This window comes from Rhamphochromis sp. 'chilingali', assembly GCF_963969265.1.
Source record: "Rhamphochromis sp. 'chilingali' genome assembly, chromosome: 20".
Lineage (NCBI taxonomy): Eukaryota > Metazoa > Chordata > Actinopteri > Cichliformes > Cichlidae > Rhamphochromis > Rhamphochromis sp. 'chilingali'.
Genome location: NC_137947.1, coordinates 91,990 through 119,274, shown reverse-complemented (window position 1 = coordinate 119,274; position 27,285 = coordinate 91,990). Strand labels below are relative to the sequence as shown.

The 27,285-nt window shown below is 44.9% G+C and overlaps 1 protein-coding gene across 1 annotated transcript in view; it reads left to right on the top strand.

Moving 5' to 3' along the window:
* The window catches only part of ubr2 (ubiquitin protein ligase E3 component n-recognin 2), a 57,425-nt gene extending 49,085 nt beyond the window's left edge, over positions 1 to 8,340 (top strand). The window contains 15 exon segments of the mRNA XM_080869333.1: positions 4 to 165; positions 317 to 405; positions 478 to 538; positions 622 to 770; positions 886 to 941; positions 1,118 to 1,214; positions 5,880 to 5,947; positions 6,038 to 6,176; positions 6,266 to 6,353; positions 6,431 to 6,561; positions 6,641 to 6,749; positions 6,827 to 6,961; positions 7,087 to 7,257; positions 7,335 to 7,436; positions 7,532 to 8,340. Of these exon segments, the coding sequence (XP_080725459.1) occupies positions 4 to 165; positions 317 to 405; positions 478 to 538; positions 622 to 770; positions 886 to 941; positions 1,118 to 1,214; positions 5,880 to 5,947; positions 6,038 to 6,176; positions 6,266 to 6,353; positions 6,431 to 6,561; positions 6,641 to 6,749; positions 6,827 to 6,961; positions 7,087 to 7,257; positions 7,335 to 7,436; positions 7,532 to 7,673 (1,699 nt within the window). The 3' untranslated portion in view covers positions 7,674 to 8,340.
* The last annotated feature ends 18,945 nt before the right edge of the window (positions 8,341 to 27,285 follow it).

Here is a 27,285-nt window from a genome sequence, read left to right as displayed (position 1 = left end):
CAGGTACTTTGAGGCGGTACAGCTGAAGGAGCAGCGGCGTCAGCAGCGTCTGAGAGGCCACACGAGCTACGATGTGGAGAACGGCGAGTTCCTCTGTCCACTCTGCGAGTGTCTGAGCAACACCGTGATCCCCATGCTACCGCACGCAGCCTCACCTGACCACAGGTACGCTCACCTGACTGCAGTGAGACACTCACACAATAAGCACACCTGTGCTGACCACAGGTACACAGGTTCCTGGCTTTTACCTGATGTTGCGTGAATGGTTTTCTCTCTCTCTCTCTCTGTTTTTTTTTTTTTTCTTCTTCTTCTCCAGTGTTGAAAATCCTAGTTTCGAGGTGTGGCTTAAGACAACCAATCAGCTGATAGCAGCTCTGCACTCTGCACACAGGACGCAGTCTGAAGGTGAGTTACCTGTAAGAAAACGGAGTCAAACTGAGCCGTGTGTGTTAATGTTAATTAATGCGTGTGTTACAGGTGCAGCAGAAGAGGCGGAGCCTGTCGTTCCTCAAGGGTTCAGAGTAGACTTCACGCCACAGTGAGTCATGTGCTGTTTGTACTGATCCTGATCAATAACCTAATGGGACATTACGTGGTGATGATGTCATTGTGATGTCACAGGAACCCATTCTCAAGCAGCATCAGTGAGATGATTACCACTTTCAGCCTGTCCACCTATAAGGTGGGACTGAAGGTGAACCCCAACGAGCAGGACCCCCGAGTCCCGGTGCTGAGCTGGTCCTCCTGCGCCTACACCATCCAAAGCATAGGTATACACACCCGAGACAGATGCACGCACAACCACCCGAGACAGGTGTACACCTGACACAGGTGTGCTCCCACCTGAGAGGTCACAGGTTGTCCTGTTATTTTGTTTTTCTGCAGAGCGCCTGCTAATGGATGAGGAGAAGCCACTTTTTGGAAGTTTACCTTGCCGACAGGTAACACTGTTTATGACAAAGAAGAGCTGTGAATGGTCAGGCAGAGGGGGTGGGGTTTAAGAAGAGTTCACCGAATATATTATAGATCAGTGTATTGATTACTGAGTTCTGTGCGTCGATTGGTCTCCGGCGGATGCTGTGGTTTCCTTGGTAACCTGATAATGTGTGTGTTGCAGGACGACTGTTTGAGTTCTCTCACCAGGTTCAGTTCAGCGTGTTGGACTGCAGCTCCTCTGAAAACTGTTCACACCCACTTCATCAGACTGTTGTCAGGTACAAACACACACAGTCTCATTTACACTCAATGCCTCAATTTACAAAAGAGACCTATTACTGACAAACACACTAAAATTTCAACAATAAAAGAAACAAAATGTAAAAGAGTCCCCAGAGACGATTTCACAGACGCATTTGTACGTCTTTTGAAGTCTGCAAGTGAAGAGAGCTTCAGATCGTTGTGCAATGAGGACAGAGCAGAAAAGGAGAAAGCCTTCTTCCCAAGCTCTGTACGAACTGATGGAACAACGAACGTAATGATGTCCTGAGTCTGCAGTCTGTGACTGTTTGTGCAACATATACTCTGATATATAAGAGGACAATAAATCAGAATAGATTTTATAGAGAAAGTGATACCTGCGTGGGGCCAATGAGGACCAGTCAACCTGAGAACAGTGGTGTGTTAAAGGTTTGCAGCCAGTTATAAATCTGAATGCCTGGCCATAGACAGCAAATCTAACAGGTGAAGAGAGCAAGCATAGGTATCCAGTAATGTCTGACATAAAATGCCATGATCAGCAGTGTCAAAGATTTCTGCTAGATCAATAAAAAGAGCTGCACTGTAGTTCTTTGTGTCCAAGGCTTCATAGACATCATTGAGAACAGTTAGAGTACTGCGCAGTTTCCTGATGAAAGGAGATAAAATACTATTTTCATCCAGATAACTTTGAAGTTGATTATTTACCAGTTTGGAACGACCACCCTCTCCAATCCAGACTCAACGACCCCCCTTTCCTCCTCCCTGAAACTCAGAATACACACTCAGGATGTGAGCCGACTATTCCAGAAACAGAAGCCCAGGAAAGCCCCCGGACCAGACGGCGTCTCACCGGTTGATCTGATATCCTCGTGTTGGTGTTGTTCCCAGATCATCATACTAAATGTTGTTCCAGGATCAACGTTGCAAGTGACCAATCAGAATGTTGTGACGTCATACTTTTGCGACTTCGGGAAAAACCGGCGTAAAACAAAAAACTGTACTTAAGCTGCGTGAAACCGCCTCTGTCCGCCGATCAACGGACCCTGACCCTAACCGTAACCCTTTAATAAACAGTAAGCAGAATTGATATTGTCCTTGCAACATTGGAATTTCATAAATGCATGAATGGCTTGGTGCGCAAAGGAATAACGTCACAACAATGTGATTGGTCACTTGCAATGTTGAACCTGGAACAACATTTTCATGATGGTCTGGGAACAACACCAACACGAGGATATCAGATTAGAGCAGGGCGATATGGCCAAAAATATTTATCACGATATATATTTGAAAATTTGCGATAACGATATAACCGACGATATAATTGATGCGAGACAAAATACAACTCCACAACATTACTAGTGCAAAAAGACAACCTTCCATTTATTTTCACTTAAACAAGAAGCTGGTTTTTATGTACATTAAAGCTTTATAAAAATGTAACAGTGCAAATGCAAATTCCTTGCTGAAAGTTTAACCAAAAGGCATTTCCAGTAGAAATGGGCTGACATATCCTGAGCATAACCATGTATAATATCCACTGAAGTTAAAAAGAGGTGCTTTGCAACATTAAACTGCAGTGTGCAGTACACATTTTTCGGACCATAAGGTGCACAGGATTATAAGGCACATTAAGCGAAACAAAGCAGTCAGATAAATCAAACTTTATTAAACTCATTCTTCTTGCTTCCTCCACTTCTGTACCATTGATTCATTAATGTTGAATTCTCTGGCAGCTGCTCTATTCCCATGTTGTTGCAGTATATTAATGACTGACCTCGTATTGTGGATGGATTATCTCAGTTGTTCTCCTGACTGAAGTTTGGTCCGTTTACAGCATCCTGCCATGCGATTGCATTTGTCTCTAACCATGAAGAACCTTCACATTAACTTTTATAAGTGGAAAAGTGTTAGTGTTCGTCCCCCAGCTTCACTGTTTATGTTATGCTAACATAGCTGTGTCGCTAGCGATCACGTAGCACATCATTATATACCAGCTAGCCCAACTTCAGTAACCCTACAAACGTCACTGCTGTTTAGTTTCCTGTCTTCATTTATGTTGGAAGTGATAGCAGAGCTGTACGTTTGATTTTTTTTCAGAAATCTCTCAGTCAGAACATGCTATATCATGCTTAGGTAACTAGCGAAACTAGCGAGCTAACTTCCGCTAGCTTCCTGCTAACTTCTAACTCCGTTAAATGTAATAACTTTTGTTTTCATGGATGCCTGGAAGTTAAACTTTATAGTTACACCTGGTAAAGCAGCAATGCTGATCGTTTTATTAAAGATGAAAGAATTTAGACAGTTTTTAACTCTAAGTGATGCTGCAGTGTTGTTTGACATGAAGCATACGGAGCTTAGGACCCAGATTACTCCCAGATTTAAGAGCATCTTAGTCCGACAAATACGACAATAACGATGGCCGCTTGCATGTTCTGCAAAAAAATGTGCTTTGTTGTGTATCTGACGGACAAACACCAAACCAGTTCCACATCACTGAAGTTGCACCATTTTTACAAACCAATTCTGGTTCATCTGTTTCACTCAACGACCGGCCATGTGCGTATGAAAACAAAGGCACTGCGCATGCGCGTTTTACTCCCATTCTATCGCGATATTTCATTTTCCTATCGTTGCCTAACATTATACCGGTATTATCGTGAACGGTATAATATGGCCCAGCCCTATATCAGATCATCCGCGTCTCACCCTCCTGCCTCAAAACCTGTGCTGAACAGCTGGCTCCCATCTTTACTCGCATCTTCAACAGATCCCTGGAGCTGTGTGAAGTTCCCTCCTGCTTCAAACGCTCCACCATCATCCCTGTTCCCAAGAAATCCACCATCACAGGACTGAATGACTACAGACCTGTCGCCTTGACGTCTGTGGTCATGAAATCCTTCGAACGACTGGTGTTAGCCCATCTGAAAGACATTACAGGCCACCAGCTGGACCCTCTGCAGTTTGCCTACCGGGCAAACAGGTCAGTGGATGATGCAGTGAACATGGGGCTGCATTACATCCTGCAACACCTTGACCGCCCGGGAACTTATGCCAGGGTCCTGTTTGTGGACTTTAGTTCGGCTTTTAACACCATTGTGCCTGAACTTCTTTCCTCCAAACTCTCCCAGCTCAGCGTGTCACCAGCTACCTGTCAGTGGATCACCAGCTTCCTGACAGACAGGAAGCAGCAAGTGAGGCTGGGGGAGATCACCTCTGAAACCCGGTCCCTCAGTATTGGTGCCCCTCAAGGATGTGTCCTCTCACCACTACTGTTCTCCCTCTACACTAACGACTGCACCTCCAGTAACTCAGCTGTCAAACTCCTAAAGTTTGCAGATGACACCACTGTCATTGGCCTCATTCAAGATGGTGATGAGTCTGCATACCGGCAGGAAGTTGAGCGGCTGGTACTCTGGTGCAGTCAGCACAATCTGGAGCTGAACACTCTTAAGACTGTAGAGATGACAGTGGACTTCAGGAGACATCCCTCAACTCTGCTCCCCCTCACCATATCAGACAGCCCTGTGTCAACTGTGAAGACCTTCAAGTTCCTGGGTACAACCATCTCCCAGGACCTGGAGTGGGAGACCAACATCAACTCCATCCTCAAAAAGACCCAGCAGAGGATGTACTTCCTGAGACAACTGGGGAAGTACAGTCTTCCACAGGAGCTGCTGATCCAGTTCTACACTGCGGTCATTGAGTCTGTCCTGTGCTCCTCCATCACAGTCTGGTATGGAGCAGCCACTAAACAGGACAGGAGCAGACTGCAGCGGACTGTACGGGCAGCAGAAAGGATCGTCGGCACCCCCCTGCCCTCCATCCAGGATCTGTACCTCTCAAGAACCAGGAAACGGGCAGGGAAAATCATCGCAGACCCCTCACACCCTGCACACAGACTTTTTGATCTGCTGCCCTCTGGCAGACGGTACAGAAGCCTGCAGACCAGGACCACCCGACACAGGAACAGTTTCGTTCCCCTCTTTCTTTCCCATCTCCCTTCTTAACAGTTGACCTGTCACACTGCTCCCACTGCCAGACTGCAGCTGCCTTATGCACATTTTGTAGTATTCATTCCACCTCATTCATTTCTGTATTTTATGTATATAAGTTAGATTCGTTATTTATAGTTGGTTTACACAGCTTTGTGTATGTGTGAATGTGTGTGTGAATGGGTGGATGACTGGATGTGTAAAGCGCTTTGGGGTCCTTAGGGACTAGGAAAGCGCTATATAAATACAGGCCATTTACCATGTATGTGTAATGTGTATATATAGACGTGTGTGTGTGTGTGTGTGTGTGTGTGTGTGTGTGTGTGTGTGTGTGTGTGTGTGTGTGTGTGTGTGTGTGTGTGTGATTTACATTGCTGTGCTTGAGAGCCACCATCTACCGGAACCAAATTCCCTGTATGTGTCTGCACATATACTTGGCCAATAAACACGATTCTGATTCTGGAAATTATCCTGCAATTATTAACCATTGAGGGCGATAACATTTATTTGATATATATATACACATATATTTATACATGTGTGTGAGTGTGTGTGTATATATATGTATATCTGTTATGTATATATATGTATATATATATATATATATATATATATATATATATATATATATATATATATATATATATACATATATATATATATAATTGTGTGTGTTTGTTTGTTTAGCTCTGGTTCCAGACACTCAGGTAGAAAATACTCCGAGTATCCTCGAGATCGACATGTTTCACCTGCTGGTGAGTTTATACACCTGTCCATCGTGGACCACTTAAAGCTCCGTTTTCGTCGGGTGGGTGCAGGTGACTCTGATTTCTCGGCATCTGCAGGTTTACTCTGTGCTGGCATACTCCTCCGTTCACTGTTTGGACCAATCAGGATGCGGTGTGGTGGACTCGAGCCACCTCCACCTCCTTCACTTGGTCACTGTGGCTCACCTGGTTCAGATCCTGCTCACCTCCACCACAGGTGTCGCTCTCTCTCACTCACACACAGTCTCTTGAGTTTTGTGAACCCGATGCTTCTGTCTCACCTGTGTGTATTACCTGTGTGTGCAGAGGAGGTATGTATGGATCAGGACAACAGTGGATCAGAGGAGGAGCTCACCTGTCAGCTGTACAGCACACTGAGGAAACACCTGGGCAGGTGAGTTTGGATTGTGAGACATATTTACCCTGTTAGTACATTCAAAATCAGTAAAGAGGACTTCATTTCATCATCAGTGTGTTACCTGAGGTGTCCTCTGGGTGGCAGCTGTATCGTTGTCTTAAAGCTGGTGTCCTGCCGTTCCTCCGAGCTGCCGCCCTCTTCTTCCACTACCTGAACTCCACAGCGCCTCCCGCTGAGCTGATGAGTAAGACGAACACCGAGCAAAGTTCCTGTAACGATTCTGTTACACTGTGTGTTCACAGAAGTGTGTGTGTTTGTTGTAGTTGCAGGTCCTGGTCAGTGGGAGGCACTGTGCAGCTACCTCAGTCTGCCCTCCAACCTGCTGCTACTTCACCACAACCAGCAAACACTGCTGAAGCCGCTCATACACAGGTAACACCTGAATGACGCATCTCATACTCCAAAGTACCTGGAAAAGCATTACCTGACACTCCTGTGTGTGTGTTCAGTTGGTGTTGTCATCCAGGTATGAGACAGACCCTGCAGGGGGGCGGAGCCATCATCAGGTTCCCCAGAGAGTCAAATCGACTCATCGAGTTGCCGGAAGATTACAGCGTGCTCATCAATCAGGCGTCCAGCTTCACGTCAGTGAACACACAGTGAGATCAGAGTGATCGATTTAAAAAGGATCAATGCTGTGAAGTTCTTTTGTGAGGTGACCTGAAACTTTGCCGGCCCATCTGAACTCACCTGAGTGTTACATGTGCAGGTGTCCGCGCTCAGGCGGGGATAAGTCTCGCGCTCCCACGCTGTGCCTGGTGTGCGGCTGCATGCTGTGCTCTCAGAGTTACTGCTGTCAGACGGAGGTGGACGGCGAGGACGTGGGCGCCTGCACCGCACACACCTTCACCTGCGGAGCTGGCCTCGGCCTATTCCTCAGGTAACGCCTGCACAAGTGAACTGACGCATGTCGCTCGGCCATGCCCTGCTAACCTGTGTGTGTCTGTGTGTGAGCAGGGTCAGAGAGAGTCAGGTGTTGTTTGTAGCAGGTAAAACAAAGGGCTGCTTCTACCCGCCCCCATACCTGGATGACTATGGAGAAACTGACCAGGGCCTCAAGTATGTACGTTTGGTTGTTCAGCCCCACCCCCTCTACCAGTTTGTTTGGCCCCACCCCTGACCACACCCTCTACCTGTTTATTTGTTTGTTACAGGCGTGGGAATCCTCTCCACCTGTGTGCCGAGCGTTACAGGAAGATCGAGCGCCTGTGGCGCCAGCACGGCATCGCTGAGGTCATAGGTCACGCCCAGGAGGCCAATCAGGCGCTGGTTGCTATCGACTGGCAGCACCTGTGATGTTTGACTCTGCGCCGCCCCTGCCCTTAGAGAGACACTGATTGGCTCTCAATTGTGTCCCGCCCCTTTCTATATAAAACCACATCCTTGAACCAATAAGCTGCCTGCTTGATGCTAAGTTGCTTTCAGGGATTTTTCACCTTTGACCCTCCACATGTCTCTCCACCAATCAGTGTGGGACAGGAACAGGAAACTCGAATTCGGTCCAGTGACGCCCTGCCTCCTGACTTCAAACACATCACCACCTTCATTTCTGATTGGCTAAGAGCATAAAGCAGCCATCTCCATGGTAGCAGATTGATGGATGGATGGTCAGTAAAGTGTCTGGTAGGGGTTGAGCTTCAGCTGAAGACTGATCAGTGAAGACATATCAGAGCACATATCAGCGATCGATCGCTTTTTACTTTAGTTTAACATTTTGCTTAGAACTGATTGGTGGCGTGCTGTGTGATGTCACTTTCTGTGTTTTACTTTTGAATGCTGAGAATTATTTAAAACATGGCGCGGTCAGGTCTTCAGCTTGATGTCTTTTGTTTTTTGGGGGTATTTTTTAATGGCTGTCAGCTGAGCGCCTCATTGATCACATGATCTGTTAATATGTGAATTCCTGTATAAACGAGGACGTGTATGATAAAAACAATAAAAACTTTAAAGTGACATCACTTCCTGTCAGTTCATTACTTCAGGGGCAGATACCCTGTTATGAGGACATAGACATTCCAGTAAGCCTGCTCTCACCTGCCAGGTGGGTCAAATCTGTGGAGGTAAAGAAGTAGCTAATCAATAAACTGAGAAAACACCTGCTGGAGGTGGAGCTTGTTCAAGTGAAGCAAAGATTGGTTGTTGTTGTTTTTTTATATTGACAACTTTTAATTGCGCTGAGCAAACATGAAAATGTGGAAATCCTATAAAAGGTAAGAATGTGTGTGTATTGCTCATATTGAGGTGTATTCATTTATAGGTGATTTACTGTATCAGAAACTTCAGTCAGACTCAGTTGAGTCGCTTTCTTGTGGAAGGCTAGGTGACGTCAGCGACACGACAAATCGTCAGCGATTTGTCAGGAACCTGATAAGTTGATGACATATACTTGGAGGTGAAACAATTTTTAATTTTATTCTATTTTATTAAGTTTTGTTTTTTGTTTTTTTTGCTTGTCAGTGATTGATACATCCATTCTTAAGTTGGCTCATAAAAGCTCCTTCAGCTTTGCCTAATCTGACCAATGCCGCTTGTAAGTCCTCTCAGACTCACTCAGGGCGTCTTTAGGGTTTCCTTTTTTTTTTTTTTTTTTTTTTTTTTTTAGGTTTTCCCAGTCTTCTCATTTTTAGTAAAAACTCACTCAGAAATTTGACAGTTTTAACTAACAGACTCCAGTTTGTGCATGTAAATGGAGAGTCCTCTTCACACACTGAGGTTAATTATGGAGTTTCACAGGGTTCAGTGCTAGGACCAATTCTGTTTACATTATACATGCTTCCCTTAGGCAGCATCATTAGAAGACATAGCATACATTTACACTGCTATGCAGATGACACCCAGCTCTATCTGTCCATGAAGCCAGATAACACACACCAATGAGTTAAACTGCAGGAATGTCTTAAAGACATAAAGACCTGGATGGCCGCTAACTTTCTGCTTCTTAATTCAGATCAAACTGAGGTTATTGTACTCGGCCCTGAAAATCTTAGAAATATGGTCTCTAAGCAGATTCTTACTCTGGATGGCATTACCTTGGCCTCCAGTAACGCTGTGAGGAACCTTGGAGTCATTTTTGACCAGGACATGTCCTTCAACGCACATATTAAACAAATATGTAAGACTGCTTTCTTCCATTTGTGCAACATCTTATCCATCACCTTAACACTAAACTGAACAGATCACACAACACTCGCGCTCTGTACCAGAAGGGCCAAACTTGGCACTAGTGGATGATGAGAGTCAAACCTTAGATACTGATCCGTATGCGTAGGTTTCCGGTACACATCAGCTTTTAGATGTCCCCCATTACTGATGGAAATCTCACAGTCTAAGAAGACTAACCTGCCACTTTTCATATCCTCCCTGGTGAATTTGATGTGTCAGTCCAACAAGTTAATGTGATCTGTGAAATGTGGTACGTCCTGAGATTTGATTTTCACCCAGGTGTCATCCACATATCTCAACCAATGGCTTGGTGGTGTTCCAGGGTAGGATAGCAAAGCCCTCTTTTCCACTACCATACCATAGTTTATTTCTAAAGCACTTTGGTCAGCCATGTGCTGTTTTTGAAGTGCTGCACAACAGAAATATAAGAGGGACAGTAAGAATAATAAATATGATGAATAAATAACAATAATGATAACAATAAAATAACATTATCAGTTACCCACCGAGTCAAAGGCCAGCGAGTGAAAATAAGTTTTTAATGTGGATTTAAAAACCAGCACTGATGTAGACTGCCTGATGTGAAGACGAAGATCATCCAAAGCTTCGGAGCCACAATAGAGAACACTCTGTCTCTAAGTTTCAGCTGTGCTTTCAGGACTGAGAGCATTTGAGAAAGAAGGCTTGACCTTCGACAGACGGCTGAGGTGATAGGATGAAGATTTCACCACCCCGTTTACGTGGCCATCAAAACTAAGTGCAGAGTCGATTTTTATCCCAAGATTAGTAACTGAGCTCTTCAGGTGAGGGTCAGAGCAGCAAAGTCAACATCTGGGGTACCAGAGGAACGACTGGGACCAAATAAAATTGCTTCTGTTTTATGTTCATTAAAATTTAAAAGATTTTGAGTGATCCCTGATTTATCATCACTAAGACGATCAAGCATGTCCTATGGAGGAGCTATGAGAGTGACTGAAAGCTGGCAATCATCAGCATATAGAAGAAATGCAATTGTGTTTCTGAAGATCGTACCCAGTGCAGGAGATACAATGAAAACAATAATGGCCCAAGAATAGATCCCTGCGGTACCCCCCATGGCAGAGGGACCAGAGAGGATGAGGCCTAACCCAACGTAAGACAAAAGTTCCTGAGGGATATGATTTTATCCACGAAAGTGCCAAGCCACCTCTAATGCTTCCATGACTGGAACGCAAGTGAAGAGAGATGTAACATCGTACAAAACCATGGTTTCATCTGCCTCCATAACGACATCTCTCACCTTCTCAACAAAATCCAAGGTGTTCTGGATGTGGTGTTCAGAGCTGCCTACCAACGGGATGAGGATCGAAGCCAAAAACCTTCAGAGTTATAGGATCATTGGTGATTGATCAGTGGTTGTTGATCAATGGTCATCGCAGTTTGCATTTTAATCTTGATAAACTGACCTCACAGGCCATTCTTAGTCAGTGGTGCTAGTTTTTGTCATTATGCAAATGTCCTGTTTATAAGGTTGGAAACCTGCAGTCAGCTGAGACTGAAGACGTCACCTGATGATGATGAAACGTTTCTCCAAACGTCCAGATGAACAGAATCAACTTTTGGGATTTCCTTCCCTGGATGATTGAGAGTGCATCAAGGTAAGCGACGGTAAGTGACGAGTAAGGTAAGCGACCCATGTTGTAGGTGACGTCAGACGCCGGAGAATTGGCGGAAAAAAAGCAAATGGTAGCATAGAGTTTAACAAAAGTTTTTCAAGCTTCAGTATTACCAAATATACTAATCAATTGTCATATAACTAACAACATCTGTTTTATCATCTCTAACACCCTGGAGGACAACGGGGAGAGTTTAGACGCTCTCCAAGATTACATCGACCGCTGTTTTCAAGATTTAGTAATGAAGAAGGCCCAGAGTGCATCCTCCCCGACCAAAATTGAGACGCCGTCATCGAAGAGATGTCGCCCGGCAGACTCCCCCGGTACAACATCGCCTGCCGGCAAAGACATCGCAGACATCCTGGAGTCAATCGACAAGCGATTGTCCAGTTTCGATGCGAGGCTGTCCCTGGTGGAGATTTTACACCGGGAATTTAAATCTCTGAGAGAATCCCTGGAATTCAGCCAGCAGCAGGTGGAAACGCTTGCCGCTGAAAATGCCACGCTACGGGAGTCGGTCAAATCTCTCACCAATAACGTGACCCAGCTAAACATTGAAAATAAAAAAATAAAAGAGTCCGTTATCGATCTACAAGCCCGTAGCATGAGAGATAATCTTGTGTTTTCTGGTATTCCAGAATCTGCCGGAGAGGACGCGGAGGCAACGGTGAAAAGCTTCATCAAAATCCACCTGAAGCTGCCGGAGGACACCGTAAAGAACATCGACTTTGATAGAGTACATCGCTTGGGGGGCGTGAGGTCGCGGACCGGGAGACCACGGCCTATTGTGGCCAAATTCGGTCAATTCAAACAGAAGGAACAGGTGAAGAGTCGCGGCAGAGAGCTGAAAGGAACGGACTTCAGCGTGAACGACCAGTTCCCCAAAGAGATCCTGGAACGACGCAAGGTCCTGTTCCCAGTTCGACGTAGCTTCATCCAGAAAGGCTTCCGTGCTGTCATCGCCGTGGACCGGCTCTACGTGAACGGACAGCTGTACCGCGACCTCGGCACCACACCGTGGTTATATTGACTGCACTCCAGATAAGAACCCGCTACACTCTTTTCTTATTCATTCACACTTTCCCCTTTAACATGGGTTTAACCTAGTAATATCAATATGATGTCATAGCAGATATAACACCGTCACCCTCCGTCATTGCTTTAATTGGAATGTTTCCGTTTCGTTTCTTTTCTTTTGTTGTTGCTCACAGTTCATGTGGTTTCTTTCTTTCTCTTGTGTTTCACCTCTGTGATCACCCACTTCCCCACTCACCTACAAACAACACCCTCTATTTCTCCATATTTTCACACCACGATCACGCAAACACATCCGCTCAACGGCAGCACATTCACAACAGCCTCACAGCACGCACAGACTTGCAGGACACATAAGCAAGCCACGCTTGTTCATATTAGTGAATATTCACACACATAGTCAGACTTATGGAGCCTCTCACCACACTTCTTTTTCTCTTTCTATTTACAAACAAGGGATGCTTCCACATTCTCTCCACCTGTCTAAACGAAACACCCAGCGTACATCATTAGACATACACACACAATTATGGGCATGCTGAGGTTTGTCACATGGAATGTAAATGGAGCTGGCACCAGAGGAAAGAAGTTAAAGATATTTAACCAGCTTAAAAAACTACAGGCAGATGTTGTTTTATTACAAGAAACTCACAGACCTGTCACAGGTTTAAACGAACTTAAAACACCTGAGTTTCCTAACGTGTTTGCAGCCTGTTATAATTCTAGACAACGGGGAGTAGCAATTTTAATACATAAAAATGTTAATTTTACAGTACTCGATACAGTTATAGATCCAGAGGGTAGATTTCTAATTATTAAACTATCAATATTGAACAAAAAACTATGTATTGTAAGTATATATGGTCCAATGGTGCAGGAGTGCTGACAGACATATTCAACCTGTCCTTGGCCCACGCTGTGGTACCGGCCTGCTTCAACTCCACCTCCATCGTCCCGATACCCAAAAACTCCAACCCATCTTGCCTCAATGACTACCGCCCAGTAGCACTCACCCCCATCATCACTAAGTGCTTAGAGCAGCTGGTCCTAGCACACTTCAAATCCTGTCTCCCCCCCACCCTGGACCCCCACCAATTCGCATACCGCCAGAACAGGAGCACAGAGGATGCAGTCTCCATCGCACTGCACTCTGTCCTCTCACACCTGGACAACAACAACACCTACGCCAGAATGCTGTTTATAGACTTCAGTTCAGCATTCAATACAATCCACCCCTCACAACTCATCAGGAAACTGACAGACCTGGGCATCAGTTCCCTCATCTGCAAATGGTTACTGGACTTCCTGACCAACCGCCCCCAACATGTCCGGCTGGATAACCGCTGCTCATCTACCATCACAATGAACACCGGTGTACCACAAGGCTGTGTGATGAGCCCTTTCCTCTACTCCCTCTTCACCCACGACTGCAGACCTGCTGATGGTTCCAACACCATCATTAAGTTTGCAGATGACACCACGGTGATTGGCCTCATCAGTGACAACGATGAGGCCGCCTACAGGGAGGAGGTGGATCGTCTGGCTGAGTGGTGCGACACAAACAACCTGCTGCTTAACACCGAGAAGACCAAGGAGCTCATCGTGGACTACAGGAGGAATACTGACCCACATCCACCCATCCACATTAAGGGGACGGCTGTGGAGCGTGTGAGCAGCTTCAAGTTCCTGGGAGTCCACATCTCCGAGGATCTCACCTGGACGACCAACTGCTCCAAGCTGGTCAAGAAGGCTCACCAGCGCCTCTTCTTCTTGAGGACTCTGAGGAAGAACCACCTGTCCTCAGACATCCTGGTGAACTTCTATCGCTGCACCACCGAGAGCATCCTGACCAACTGTATAACAGTCTGGTACGGGAACTGCTCTGCCTCGGACCGGAAGGCGTTGCAGAGGGTCGTGAAAACTGCCCAGCGCATCGCCGGAGCACCACTTCCTGCCATAAAAGACATCTACAGGAAGCGGTGTCTGAAAAGGGCTGGGAAAATCATCAGAGACCCCAGTCACCCATCACATGGACTCTTCACCCTCCTGCCCTCTGGGAGGCGCTACAGGAGCCTCCGGACTAAGACCACCAGGTACCGGAACAGCTTCTTCCCCACAGCTGTCAGACTCCTGAACTCTGCCTCCTGACATCTGACCCACGTTAACTCATGGACTGAACATACACACACACACACAATGGACAACTGTACCCTCAAACACACAATAATAATATGGACTGAACCACCACTCACAACCACTAGCACTTTATATAGCCTCTGTAGAAATTATCCACACCCTCACTTACCTTAACTGCACTACTGTATAGCCCTGTGTAAACAATCATTCTGTACATACGATAATTTTTAACCCTACAACTGTTTACAACTTGCATAGTTCCCATTTCTGTATAGCTGTATATCTCAGATTCCTGTAAAGTTATTTATTTCATATTCTGTATAGTTTTTCATATTTATATCCTGTCCATATCCTGTACATAGCTTGTACTCACTACAGCCTGTACATACTTATAGTTATAGAATATTCACAACATACTTCATACCGTGTACATTATAACATAATAGACCCATTTCTGTAATATACTTACATATCTATATTATTGCTAATATATATTGTAATATATCTATATCACTAAGCACTTCTGGATGGATGCAAACTGCATTTCGTTGCCCTGTACCTGTGCATGTGCAATGACAATAAAGTTGAATTCTATTCTATTCTATTCTATTCTATTCTATTCTATTCTAAATGTTGATGAACCCTCATTCTTCCACGGATTTTTTAGTGCACTCTCTGAACACCTCGAATGGACACTCATTCTTGGCGGTGACCTCAACCTTGGACTAAATGAAGACATGGATAGGCTCAACACAACAGGAACTCAGCGCAATTGGCAGTCCACAAATATAATCAAACAGTATATGAGCGACTTTGGTCTTTGCGATGCATGGCGCTCCCTTCACCCCAACAGTAAGGAATATACTTTTTTCTCACATGTCCATCACTCTTACTCTCGTCTGGATTATTTTCTGGTCAGCAGCTCACTGCTGAACGACATTTCAGACACTGAGATTCATCCTATAGCTGTCAGCGATCATGCTCCTGTATCTTTAACACTAATGCACAAGAATAACACTACGCCAAGTAAAAACTGGAGATTTAATACATCATTGCTTAAAGATGAAGACTTTATTAAATATTTTAAAAAGGAATGGACTTCATATTTAGATTTTAATGACACTCCTGGAATATCTGCTTCTGTTCTATGGGAAGCAGGGAAAGCTGTGATGAGAGGTAAAATAATTTCTTTCTCATCACATAAAAAGAAAAAAGAAAACAAAAATATTCAGGAATTAGAAAAAACCATCAAATCACTAGAAGAAGCCTACGCGTGCGACCAAGATCAGGAAACATTGAACAAAATACGCAAGACAAAACTAGAATTAAATGAAACTATTAATAAAAAAACACAATTCCTTATACAAAGGCTTCGCTTGCAGAATTTTGAACACAGTAACAAATCAGGTCGATTTCTAGCTAACCAGTTAAAAATAAATAAAGAAAAAACAACTATATGTGCTGCTAAAGATTTATCGGGGAACACAATATATGACCCTGGAAGAATAAACAAAATTTTTAGGGATTTCTATGAAACTTTATACTCACCACAAATAAACCCATCTAAAAATGAAATTGATCTGTTCCTTGACAGCGTAACTCTTCCAAAATTACTAGACAGTCAAGCAATGGAACTGGATTTGCCACTGACGCCAAGTGAATTCCAGGAAGCCCTGATAAGTATGCCCAATAATAAGGCTCCAGGTCCAGACGGCTTTCCTGCAGAATTCTACAAAGAATTCTGGACAATTCTGGCACCAGTATTCCACAGCATGTTGCAGGAAATCGAGGAAAATGGCAGACTACCACCAAATATGAATTCTGCCAACATTAGTCTCCTGCTAAAACCAGGCAAAGACCCTTTATTTCCCTCAAGCTATCGTCCAATTTCTCTTTTAAATGTAGACCTTAAAATAATCTGCAAAGCTCTCTCAAAGAGATTAGAGAAAATAACCCCCCTCTTAATTCATCCTGACCAAACTGGTTTCATAAAAGGTCGGCACTCCTCAACAAACACTTGTAGATTACTTAATTTAATAGACTACTCATACAATAAAAACATCGAAACCACAATATTATCTCTAGATGCAGAAAAAGCATTTGATAGCGTTAACTGGAAATTTTTATTTGCAACTTTCATAAACTGGATAAGAATATTATACAATTCCCCAACAGCTCGTATCAGAACAAATGACCAGACATCCTCCAGCTTCTGTCTTCTGAGGGGCACCAGACAGGGATGCCCACTCTCCCCTTCACTTTTTGCAATTTTTATCGAACCTCTAGCAGCAGCATTTAGACAGGCTACAACAATTAAGGGCATAAAATGTAAGAACATAGAACATAAAATCAGTCTCTATGCGGATGATGTGTTGCTTTTTCTGCAAAACACACAAACCAACCTCTCTGAGGTAATTACTCTACTAAACTGGTTTTCAAGAGTTTCAGATTATTGAATTAACTGGCCAAAATCCACAGTTCTCCCCATTAACTGCTCCTTCCATAATTCTTCCTCTGCCCCACTGCAATCCGGAAATATTAAATATTAAGGTATTAATGTTTCTCCTAAGCTTTCAGACTTAACTAAATTAAACCACATCCCACTTCTAAAGAAAGTAGAAGGCGATCTGACTAGATGGAAATCTTTACCCATATCACTCATGGGAAGGGTCGCCACTATAAAAATGATGATCTTGCCAAAAATAAATTACTTATTTTTGATGATCCCTAACAAACCATCACAAGATTGGTTCAGATCTCTGGATTCATATATTTCCAAATTCCTTTGGAAAGATAAACCCCCGCATATCAGCTTAAAAACGCTACAAAGAACTAGAGATGGACCGATCCGATATTACGTATCGGTATCGGTCCGATACTGACCTAAATTACTGGATCGGATATCGGAGAAAAATAAAAAATGTAATCCGATCCATTAAATATCACGAAAGCACCTCACAAAACTTGCAACACGCCGTAACTCACCTCAGAACGTTAGCACGTCGGAGCAGTATGCATCACGTGATAGAGCGGCTGTGGCATGTGGGACCTGTCGGTGGTCTGGATAGCATTTGGAGCTTCGCTAGCAACCCGGCATTTCATCTCCGACAAAGTTATCCCCGAGAGAAGTAAAGCAAGTGTGTAAGTCCATCTCTGAATGTTTGTAAAGCATTCCTGCGTTAAGCTTAACAAGCGACTGCCTCTTCTCGCTGCTACTTCAATCATGAAACTGCTTAATGATCAGCTGATCGGCTTTTCTGTCGGGACTCCGTCTCTCTTCTTTGTTTTCGGCCCACTTTGCACCAGAAAGAGGAAACCAGCGGCTGAACAACAGCAGCACGTTTAAGCTTGATCAGCTGTTGTTAGAATGTATTTAATATTACTTTCTACTCGAGGATCTTTTTCTACAGCTGACGGCTGGTAACTGTGCAGGGGCGGATCTAGCAAAGTTTAGCCAGGGGGGCCGATAGGGCATTAACAGGGAAAAGGGGGCACAAAGACATACTTTTCTTTCTTATTCTCATTTAAAATGTCTAGCTTATTATTATCCAAATCTTACACCCAAAGTTTTAATTTGATGTAAAATGAATAGAAGTTAATTACTGTATATAGTGACTATTAAGTCTAATATACCCTAGTAAGCTATAGTACTCTTTCCTTTGGGAAGGTACCATCTGTGCAGTCTGCAATTTTGTTGAAGAAAGATGTTGAATCTATTTAATATTTCTTGAAAAATAATTGATTTCTGTGCATTTTTTTTCACACTGCATCAAATTAAGGTTGATTACGTCGATTAAGCATCATGAGGTGGAGGGTGGTTCCCTATTTTTTATTTATTTATTTTTGTTGTTGCTGGGAGTTGGAACCCTATTAGTTAGGTTGCTTAATATTTACGCTAAGTACTCTTTAAAATACCAGAATAGGGAGGATGGTGTAGGTTTAAGTTTATTAGATTGATCAGTATTGCTGAACTATGAAATTTTTTTTTTTGCATACAGGTATAACAGAATAGCTTTAGTGTAGTTGTTGTTTTAAACTTGAGTATGAACTTATACAAAATGCAGCAAGATATTTAAAAAACAGTTTTGTTGATTAAAAAACACTATATCGGTATTGGACATAAAAAAGTGGTATCGTGCCATCTCTACAAAGAACCAAGGATAGAGGAGGATTAGATCTGCCTAATTTTCACCAATACTTCTTAGCCAACAGGCTTCAGTTCATCTCAGAATGGTCAAAACATACCTTCTTAGATGAGCGCTGGCTAGATGTTGAACAGGCACTATGCAAGGATCTAGAGATTTCAGACCTACCATTTATTAGCTCAAACATCAAAAGACATGAATGCTTTAAAAGTATCAACATCAGCTTCTCTCTGACAGCATGGTGGGAGTTTCTAAAAATAACGGAGTCTTCATTAATCCCATGCAAACGTACACCTATCTGGAATAACCCTGACATATTACAAAACAATAATATGATTAATTTCCCAGAATGGAGTTGTAAAGGAATTAAATACTTAGAACATATATTAGAGGGAACAGAATTTATTCCATTTGACAGACTAGTTGCACAATATGGGATCAACAAGAAAAGATTTTTAGAATATCAACAAATTAAATCCATAGTAAAAAAGAAATTTAACCTCAGTCAAGTTGAATTACAAACACCACCAAGTGCGGCACATTTCCTTACTCTTAAATCCCCCAAATTATTATCTAAAATATACAGAACACTTTCTAAATTAGATGAATCAATATCCCTTCCTATTGCAAAGTGGGAAGCAGATTTATCAGTCAGCTTAGACCAAAACTTCTGGTCTCAGGTATGCTTAAAAACCTTTAAATTGATTAAAAATCCCAGTCTGCAATTAATACAATACAAAATACTACATAGAGTGCACTATACAGGTCATCGGATGTTCAAGATGGGCTTTACATCTTCCAACAACTGCTCACACTGTCAAGGCAATACACCAGACAATTACATTCACACTCTTTGGTTCTGTCCACCAGTGCAGAAGTTTTGGCGCAAGATATGTGAAGACTTATCAAAGTGTCTGAAATGTAACATTCCAACTTCCCCCTTAGTGTGTTTGTTGGGCAGCTTAGATAATGTCACTTCAGAAAAGAATATAGCCCATATGGTTTTCACTGCCCTATGCATCGCCAAGAAAACTGTCCTCATGAACTGGAAAAATAAAAACAATCTTAATTCTAACCAATATAGAAATTATCTATTAGATTACATTAGTCTTGATACAGCCTCTGCCACCACATCAGATCAATTGCTCTGGGCTCCTTTGATCAGCTCCATCACCTAGTGGGGGTGGGGGGGTCATAGTTTGGTCCCGCCTTCACTGTTGTGATTGGTGTGGGGGTAGGGACAGGCTTAGGGCGTCGGGGGGTTCCCCAGAGGCATCTTCCTTGGGGGGCTCAACCCGGGGTAGCAGTCATGTCCGGGTGGGGGCTCTTTTGGCTCTCGGGTGACTGTTTCCTCGTGGCTGCGTGCAGCGGGGCTAGGGGAAGGTCTGTGCTGACGGATGTGGGTTACTGACCTGGTAGCCTGTCTGCTCCTGGGTGGGTCCGGGATGGGCGTGAGGTTCTGGGGGCGCTCCGTCTCTGGGCTGGGGCCCTGGCCGGGCCTCGGGGCCTTGGGTCCTGGTTGGTGTGTTGCCGGGGTTGTGGGCGGGTGGGTGCGTGGGGGCCCATCCCTGGCGCAGGGTGCCGCCGGTGTGTCGAGCCGCCTGGGGGGCTCTTCAACTGGTGGGGGAGATTGTCACACCTTGCAGGAGCTTTTCTCTCCTCAGGAACTCTTTGCAGGAGGGGGAGATACAGGAGAGGTGGAGGAAGATCTCAGCCTGGGCGTCTATTGTCTTATGTAGTCTGGAAGATGAATGGATGGTGGGGTGGGTGCAGTTTTCTCTGTGGTGGGGTTGGGTGGACTGTCCCGGGCTCTGTGGGGCCGGGGGGCGCTGCTGCGCTGGGCCCCGGTCTGGATGGGGCTGGGCCCCCTTTCCCTGGCGGGTCGCGGAGTATGGGAGTGCCTAATGGGGTCAGCGGGGGAGCTGGCCCCAGGGAGGGGTCACCTGCCCCTCCATTCCTTCCCTCCCCATCTCCAGCTGCCTCCCTCTTCCCGCTCCACCACAACCACCCACACATGCAGGGCCTTGGAGTAGGGGTATGTCACCAGGGTGCAGAGGAGGCTACCCCCCCTCTGTCCCCTTCTGGCTGCCTCTGCCTCAATTTTATCCCACAACTTAGACATTCACATCACTCACACTCTCATTACACATACATATAGGACCTTGGGGGTGGGCACGATACACGGAGTCCAAATTACCATCAGGGTGTACACCTCACCCCTGGCGTCGTTGCCCACCTCTCAATTTTGAATACACGTAGACATTGAGGGCTAGCAGGAGGGACCATGCGCTTACCTGCTGCTCTCTGGCAGGTAGCTCCATGCCCTCCTGGGTTTTAATTGCACCTTAGAACACACATGCATCAACACTACAATGAGCGGGTGGAGGGAGGTTTGGAGTCTTCTCTCACCCCCGTTCTCTGCGGCCTGCTGGAGCGGGGGGGGGGGGGGGGGGGGCTAGGAGGAGTTGGCCGTCCGACTGCGGTCTGGAGTGTGGGGCCTCCCTGCTGCTGCGGAGTCGGGGCGGTCTGCCTCTCCCCACCGCAGGGAAAAGGGTAACACCACCTGGGTCTGGGTGCAGTTCCCCCCTCCAGGGGCAAGGGTACCTAGACCCGGTTCGTAGAGTACGCTTGGGGAGTGTGATCGTGTGTACAGCGTCTCTTTATGTCTGTCTCCACGTTGGTTGAGTGTGGAGTAAGTGCATATGAGAGCATGAGGGTGGGAATGGATGTTTGTGTCTGTGTGTGCCTGTATCTATATGTCAGGTTGGGTATCAGACGCCACCTCTCTGGGGACATCTCAGGCCCTCCAAGGTTTGGAGGCCTATCTCCACCCACCACCACTTCGCCTGCCAGTGGCGGACTCCCTCAGGTGTCGGTGCGTTGGTGGTTCTTTGTGTCTGGGGGTGGGCTCACTCCTTGGCGGCCGCTTATCGGGGCCTGGAGCCTGGGGCTCGCTCGGGCCACTTCGGAGGTGGGGTGCCCCTGGCCTCTCGGCCTGGGGCTCGGTCACTCAGGCACGGCTGGCTGCTCACGGGCTCACGGGCTCACGGGCGCGTCACTGCAACTCCCCCTGGCTTCTGCTCCGCGGCTGCTGAGTGAGCCCTCATCTGGGACTCTCCTCAGCTCTTTCTGGGACAGTGGTGCGGCTGCCCCTCTGTTTGTCTTCCTTGGTCTCTTGTGTTCTGGGGGCCTCTGGATCTCTGGAGTTTTGATCTCCTCCATACCTGCTTCATACCCTGGAGGACGGGGCTGTGGCCCCCCCACACTCCCTAGCAGATCGTTACATGGAGAAACCTTTGGAATGCAAGCATGCTGATCCACACAGGTGTACACACGGGTATTCACAGACGCGGACTACAGCTTTCTTGGCTGCTGCCTCAAAGCACATTGTGCGCTGTCTATCTTGCGTGCTGCACAATATCGTTTATTATTTAGTATCTACTGATATCTACTGCTAGCTAGTTTATTGTGATGGTGCCGTTTTTTTTTATTATGTTGCTCTTTGTTGTTTGCTTTCTCTTCTGTTTTTTTTCTCCATACAGGTGACCCAGGTGTTTTTTTTTTTTTTGTTTTTTTTTTCTTTCTTCCCCCCCTTCTCACCGTCTCTTCTCCCCTTTGGTTTTCTTTCTCTCCCTCTCTTTCTTTCATTCTTTCTCCCTGTCCTATCCCCCAGTCATGTCTGTCCCGTTTGTAGCAACTGAAAATAAAATAAATTCATACCGTATTTTCACGACCATAAGGCGCACTGTGCTAAAAGGCGCAGTCTCAGTTATGTGTGCCATTACTGTATTTAACACACACATAAGGCGCACTGGATCATAGGGCGCATACAAGTACCGTATGCGTATTTAAAAATAAAGCGGGAGCAAACCTGAGTTCGGTACCTTACTCACATTTTTATTACCAGTAATCGTCATCATCAACAACACACAAGCATACAAGTGTGCGTATTTAAAAATAAAGCAGGAGCAAAACGAAGTTTGGTACTCACATTTTTATCATCAATCAAACCCATCGAAGTCCTCATCCTCTGTGTCTGAATTGAACAGCTGCGCTAAATCTCCATCAAACATGCCAGGTTCACTTTCTTCACCGTCAGAGTCACTTTCCGTGCCGTGCGGCTCCTCGGAAATGATGCCGGCTTTTGCGAAAGCTCGAACAACAGTGCCAGCAGACATGTTAGCCCAAGCATTTACAATCCATTGGCAAATTGTGGCGTAACTCGCCCGGCGCTGCCTTCCACTCTTGGTGAAACTGGTCTCCATCGGTCATCCATCGCTCCCAGGCCGCTCGCAGCCTTACTTTGAACGGGCGGTTCACACCGATGTCCAGCGGTTGGAGTTCCTTTGTCAGGCCTCCTGAATGACAGCAAGCTCACAGTTCATTTGTTTCACTAGTTTTTTCACATCGGCTGTGAGATGGGCACGCATAGAGTCACAGATTAAGAGCGATGGTGATGCGTGGAAAAAACCACCTGGTCTCCTTACATACACCTCCCTCAGCCACTCTTTCATCATTTCCTCATCCATCCAGCCCTTTTCATTTGCCTTAATGATGATTCCTGCTGGAAACTTCTCTTTAGGCAAAGTCTTTCTCTTAAAAATCACCATAGGCGGCAGTTTCTGTCCATTAGCATGGCAGCCAAGCACAACAGTGAAAGAAGACTTTTTGTGCCCCGTTGTGCGTATCGCTACCGTGCTGGTCCCCTTCTTCTCCACAGTGTGACTCACCGGGATGTCAAAAGTGAGCGGGACCTCGTCCATGTTTGTGATGTGGCTGGGCTGGATGTTTTTGTCGCCGATGTGTTTGCTGCAGTAGGAGCGGAAGATGGCCAGCTTTTCCTTATAATCCGCTGGAAGTTGCTGCGCTACCGTAGTCCTGTTCCGGATGGAAAAATGGCACCGTTTCATAAAACGAAAGCACCAAGACGGACCTCCTCGGAAATGTTCAATGTTCATCTCTTCAGCTAGTGAAACTGCTTTTAGCCGAATGGTGACCGTCGAAACGCTTCTCCCGCTCGTTCTTTGCTCGATGATCCACCGCTCGAGTCTTTCCTCCAACTCGGGCCACCTCGCCTTATGTCCGCGGAAACTCAGCTGCGTTTTCTTGACCTGCCGGAGCTCGTTTTCTAGCTTCCTCCATTTGCGAACCATTGATTCGTTAATCTTAAATTCTCTCGCGGCTGCTTGATTTCCATGTTCCTCCGCATAGCTGATGGCCTTCAGTTTAAACTGTGCTTCATAAGCGTGTCTCTTTGCCATTTTCAGGGTTGTTAAAACAACGATGTTCCACATAATGCACATACCTGTCCTTTTATACAGGTATGTGCGATTGTCCCGGTATATACGATCAACGCCCACACTTCACCCTTTAGCGTTCTCATGGTGTTCTCTACTACGTCCTCCTTACAACACACAGGGCGCACTGCGCTATAGGGCGCGCCGTACTTTTTGAAGAAAATCTAAGGCTTTTAAGTGCGCCTTATGGTCGTGAAAATACGGTAATTATAATAAAGGTCAATCAAATGGACCAATATGGCAAGGCCATGATGATCCACTTGGTAAAATAAATCCGCTTGGCAGCTTTCTTGGCCTTAAGACAACAATTCTGATGGCTAAAGATCCAAACGGGACACAAAAAAAAAAAAGAAAAAAAAAAAAAGAGAGTGCATCAAGAGATTTAGCATGGTGGTTAGTCTGCCAAGTAATTCTGGGAAGACTTTTTGATTTCTTTTATTTTTATTTTTTTGGTTACAAAATTGTAGGTCGCTGACAGAAGTCTGCTATTTTTCTTTTCTGTTTTTGTATTACTACTAAAAGGTTTTCTTCAGTCACACTTGTAAATGGCTCTAAGTGGGTGTATTATGTTCCGTTATCTTTTATTTTTGTTGCTGTTATGGTATCTCCAAAAGTTGATTCTGTTCATCTGGACGTACCGTTTTGTGGGAGAAACGTTTTCGTCACTCATCCAGGTGACTTCTTCAGTCTCAGCTGACTGCAGGTTTCCCCAAATCTTATAAACAGTAAAGGAAGGAACAATGGACTGGGAGGTCAGTTCCTTAATCATAATTATGCAAATTCTCATGACCAGAATTTGCATAATTTACTGTCTATAAGATTTGGGGAAACCTGCAGTCAGCTGAGACTGAAGAAGGATGACTGACAAAACGTTTCTCCCACAAAACGCTACGTCCTTTTGGAGATACCATTGCATATGTTAAGAAGCTGTGTTTTGTGAACCAAACAACAAATGAGATTAGCCCCAAACTTGTCGAGCAGCTGTGTATAAGGAATCTCTGTATATGATACATGCAGCAGCATTACACCAGCTGACTCCACTGCAAAGCTTGTTCACACTCCCTGGATCCTGTTGGTAGGTTATGACATATTTTACCCTGTGTGCTCGATCACAATGACTGGACTGTAACTGTTACCACATCTTTTCAATTTTTCACACTAAACAAAATAATAATGTACCCACCACACAAATACTGAGGGATGTGTAATGCAATTATAACACAGGCACACTCATGAAATCTCCAGTATCTCCAGTTGTGAAGAGAAAGTTGCTAGAAGGCAAAGAAACTCAAACTCAAGATATCTTTTTCATGCATACATGGACGATCCCCCCTCATCGCCCGATCCATCCTGCAGCAATGTGTGCAGGACAGATGTGACAGAGAGGAAAGACCGCCCAGGGCTTTCAGAGCTTTCTTTCTTTATACTTAAGCAAGTTTTCAAGGAGGTAGGAGTGGCATGTTCAGAATATAAAACATTTCCATAAAAGGAGAGACTGTTCGCTTGTCAGCTGAAACAGGAGATAACTTGGTATGTATAGAAATTCAGACATTCCCATAAAAGGAGAGAGAGAGAGAGAGAGAGAGCGACAGCTTGTCTGTTAAAACAGGAGGAAGTGTCGTATGTCACCGCATTCCTCTACACATATGGCTTCAATCTCTTTTCCTGTGTTGGTTCCAATTCACAAGCTCTTCTTCCTTTAAATGAAGCTACAAATAAACATAACACAAACTAAAAAATCTTATATCACCATTCCCTCCTGTTGTAGCGAATTTAAAGAATATACATCAATGTATTTCAGACACAGACCCTACATTGTGAGTGCTTTCGGTCTGGTTGTCATAAAATGTATATCATTCAAACATAATCATTCATCACATTAGTTTCATACTCATCGTCTTCTCCTTCTTCCTCGTCTGGCACAGTGACATATGCAACAAGGGATTAGGATATCATTCTTTATACCATTCCTCTTACACAGGGGATAATGCATGTAGTAAAGATACAAAACATGATAAGTATTTGTCATGATCCTGGGTCCTTTTGACCCAGCGTTTTGTGTTTTCTCTTCGCGATTTTGGTTCTGTTCTCTAATTGGTGTTTACCCTGTTCCCCCCCGTGTGTTCCTGTTTTATTGTGAAGGTCTGCGTCTTATGTGAGTGTTTTCAGTTTGCCTCCCTGGTCTCGTCATGTTAATCACTCCCAGCTGTGTCTCCCACCTGTGTGTAATCTCCCTGTGTTCTGAGTGTATTTAAGTTGTATTTTCTGTCTCAGTAATGGCTGGTTCGTCTGTGTTGTTTCCCCTCGGTCTCCCTGCGTCTTCCCGTATGTATTTCTCCGGACCTCCCTGCATCCTCGTTTCTGGTTTGTCTTATTAGTTTACCCAGTTTAGGTTTCCAGTTTCATGTTTTGTCGCCACCGTTGTTTGTACTTACCCACCTCTGTGAATAAACACTCACCTGCACCAGAGCTGCCGCCTTTTGGTCCCTTTCTACAATTCCACACGGCTTGCCCCGGCAATCCGTGACAGTATTAGGTCAATAAACATCAAAACCTTAAACATCAATGTTCTCCATGAGCCGCTCATAAACCAATTCCACCAATTTACTTTGTGAATTTGCCCAATCGGTTACCTGTGCCTGTTGAACATTTCTAAGTAATTGTAGAGCATTTGTCATATTATCAGAATGCACATTGTCTGAAATATATGTACAACAAGCTGTATCGAACAAAACACACAGTCCGCTCTTTTCTGCCAAGATCATGTCCAGGGCAACTCGGTGTTGCATAACAGTTATTTTTATGGCATCAATTTCCTGATTTTGCTCTTTGTTGATGGTGGTCGATGCATTTAAAAACAGCCCAAAACGATAATCCAATAGTCAGGGGGTCGCTGTGGTTTAGGACAATTCCTGAATATTGATGACCTAGATTGGCAAAGCTTGCTGCGCATGTCACTTGAGTCATGTTCATAGGTCTGCCATATAATGTAGCATGCTGTGTTGTAGTAGGCATGTGTGAGCATATATAACAATCTTTTCCTTCTGTGCGATTATATATGTATCTATATCAGGCGTTGTTCATCCAGGGATGGATGTGGTCCTGTCTCACTTTGACCAGGTGTGAGTTGTCATATGTCCATGTCCTTCTATGCAAGTTGGCTTCTTGATCCTTTAAGTGCATCAGGGTCCATGCTATAAGCAGCAGGGCCAAGGTGGTAAACAGAATAATCTTCATGATGACCAGACACACCGATTTACTCTGGTGAGTAGACTACAGGCGAGAAGTAGAAGGCGGGATATACCCAATCAGCCCTCCCTTCACCAAAGAGTCGGGGTGGTGGTGTCTTTTAGGTTGTGCTGTCACTCACTTCCACTTTTTTGCAATGGCTCTGGTGGATCCAAAAGGGCCTCTCAGCAATTTTGCAAACTGTTGGCGTCGTTAGGAGTACTTGGCATGGACCTTATCGCCTGGGTTT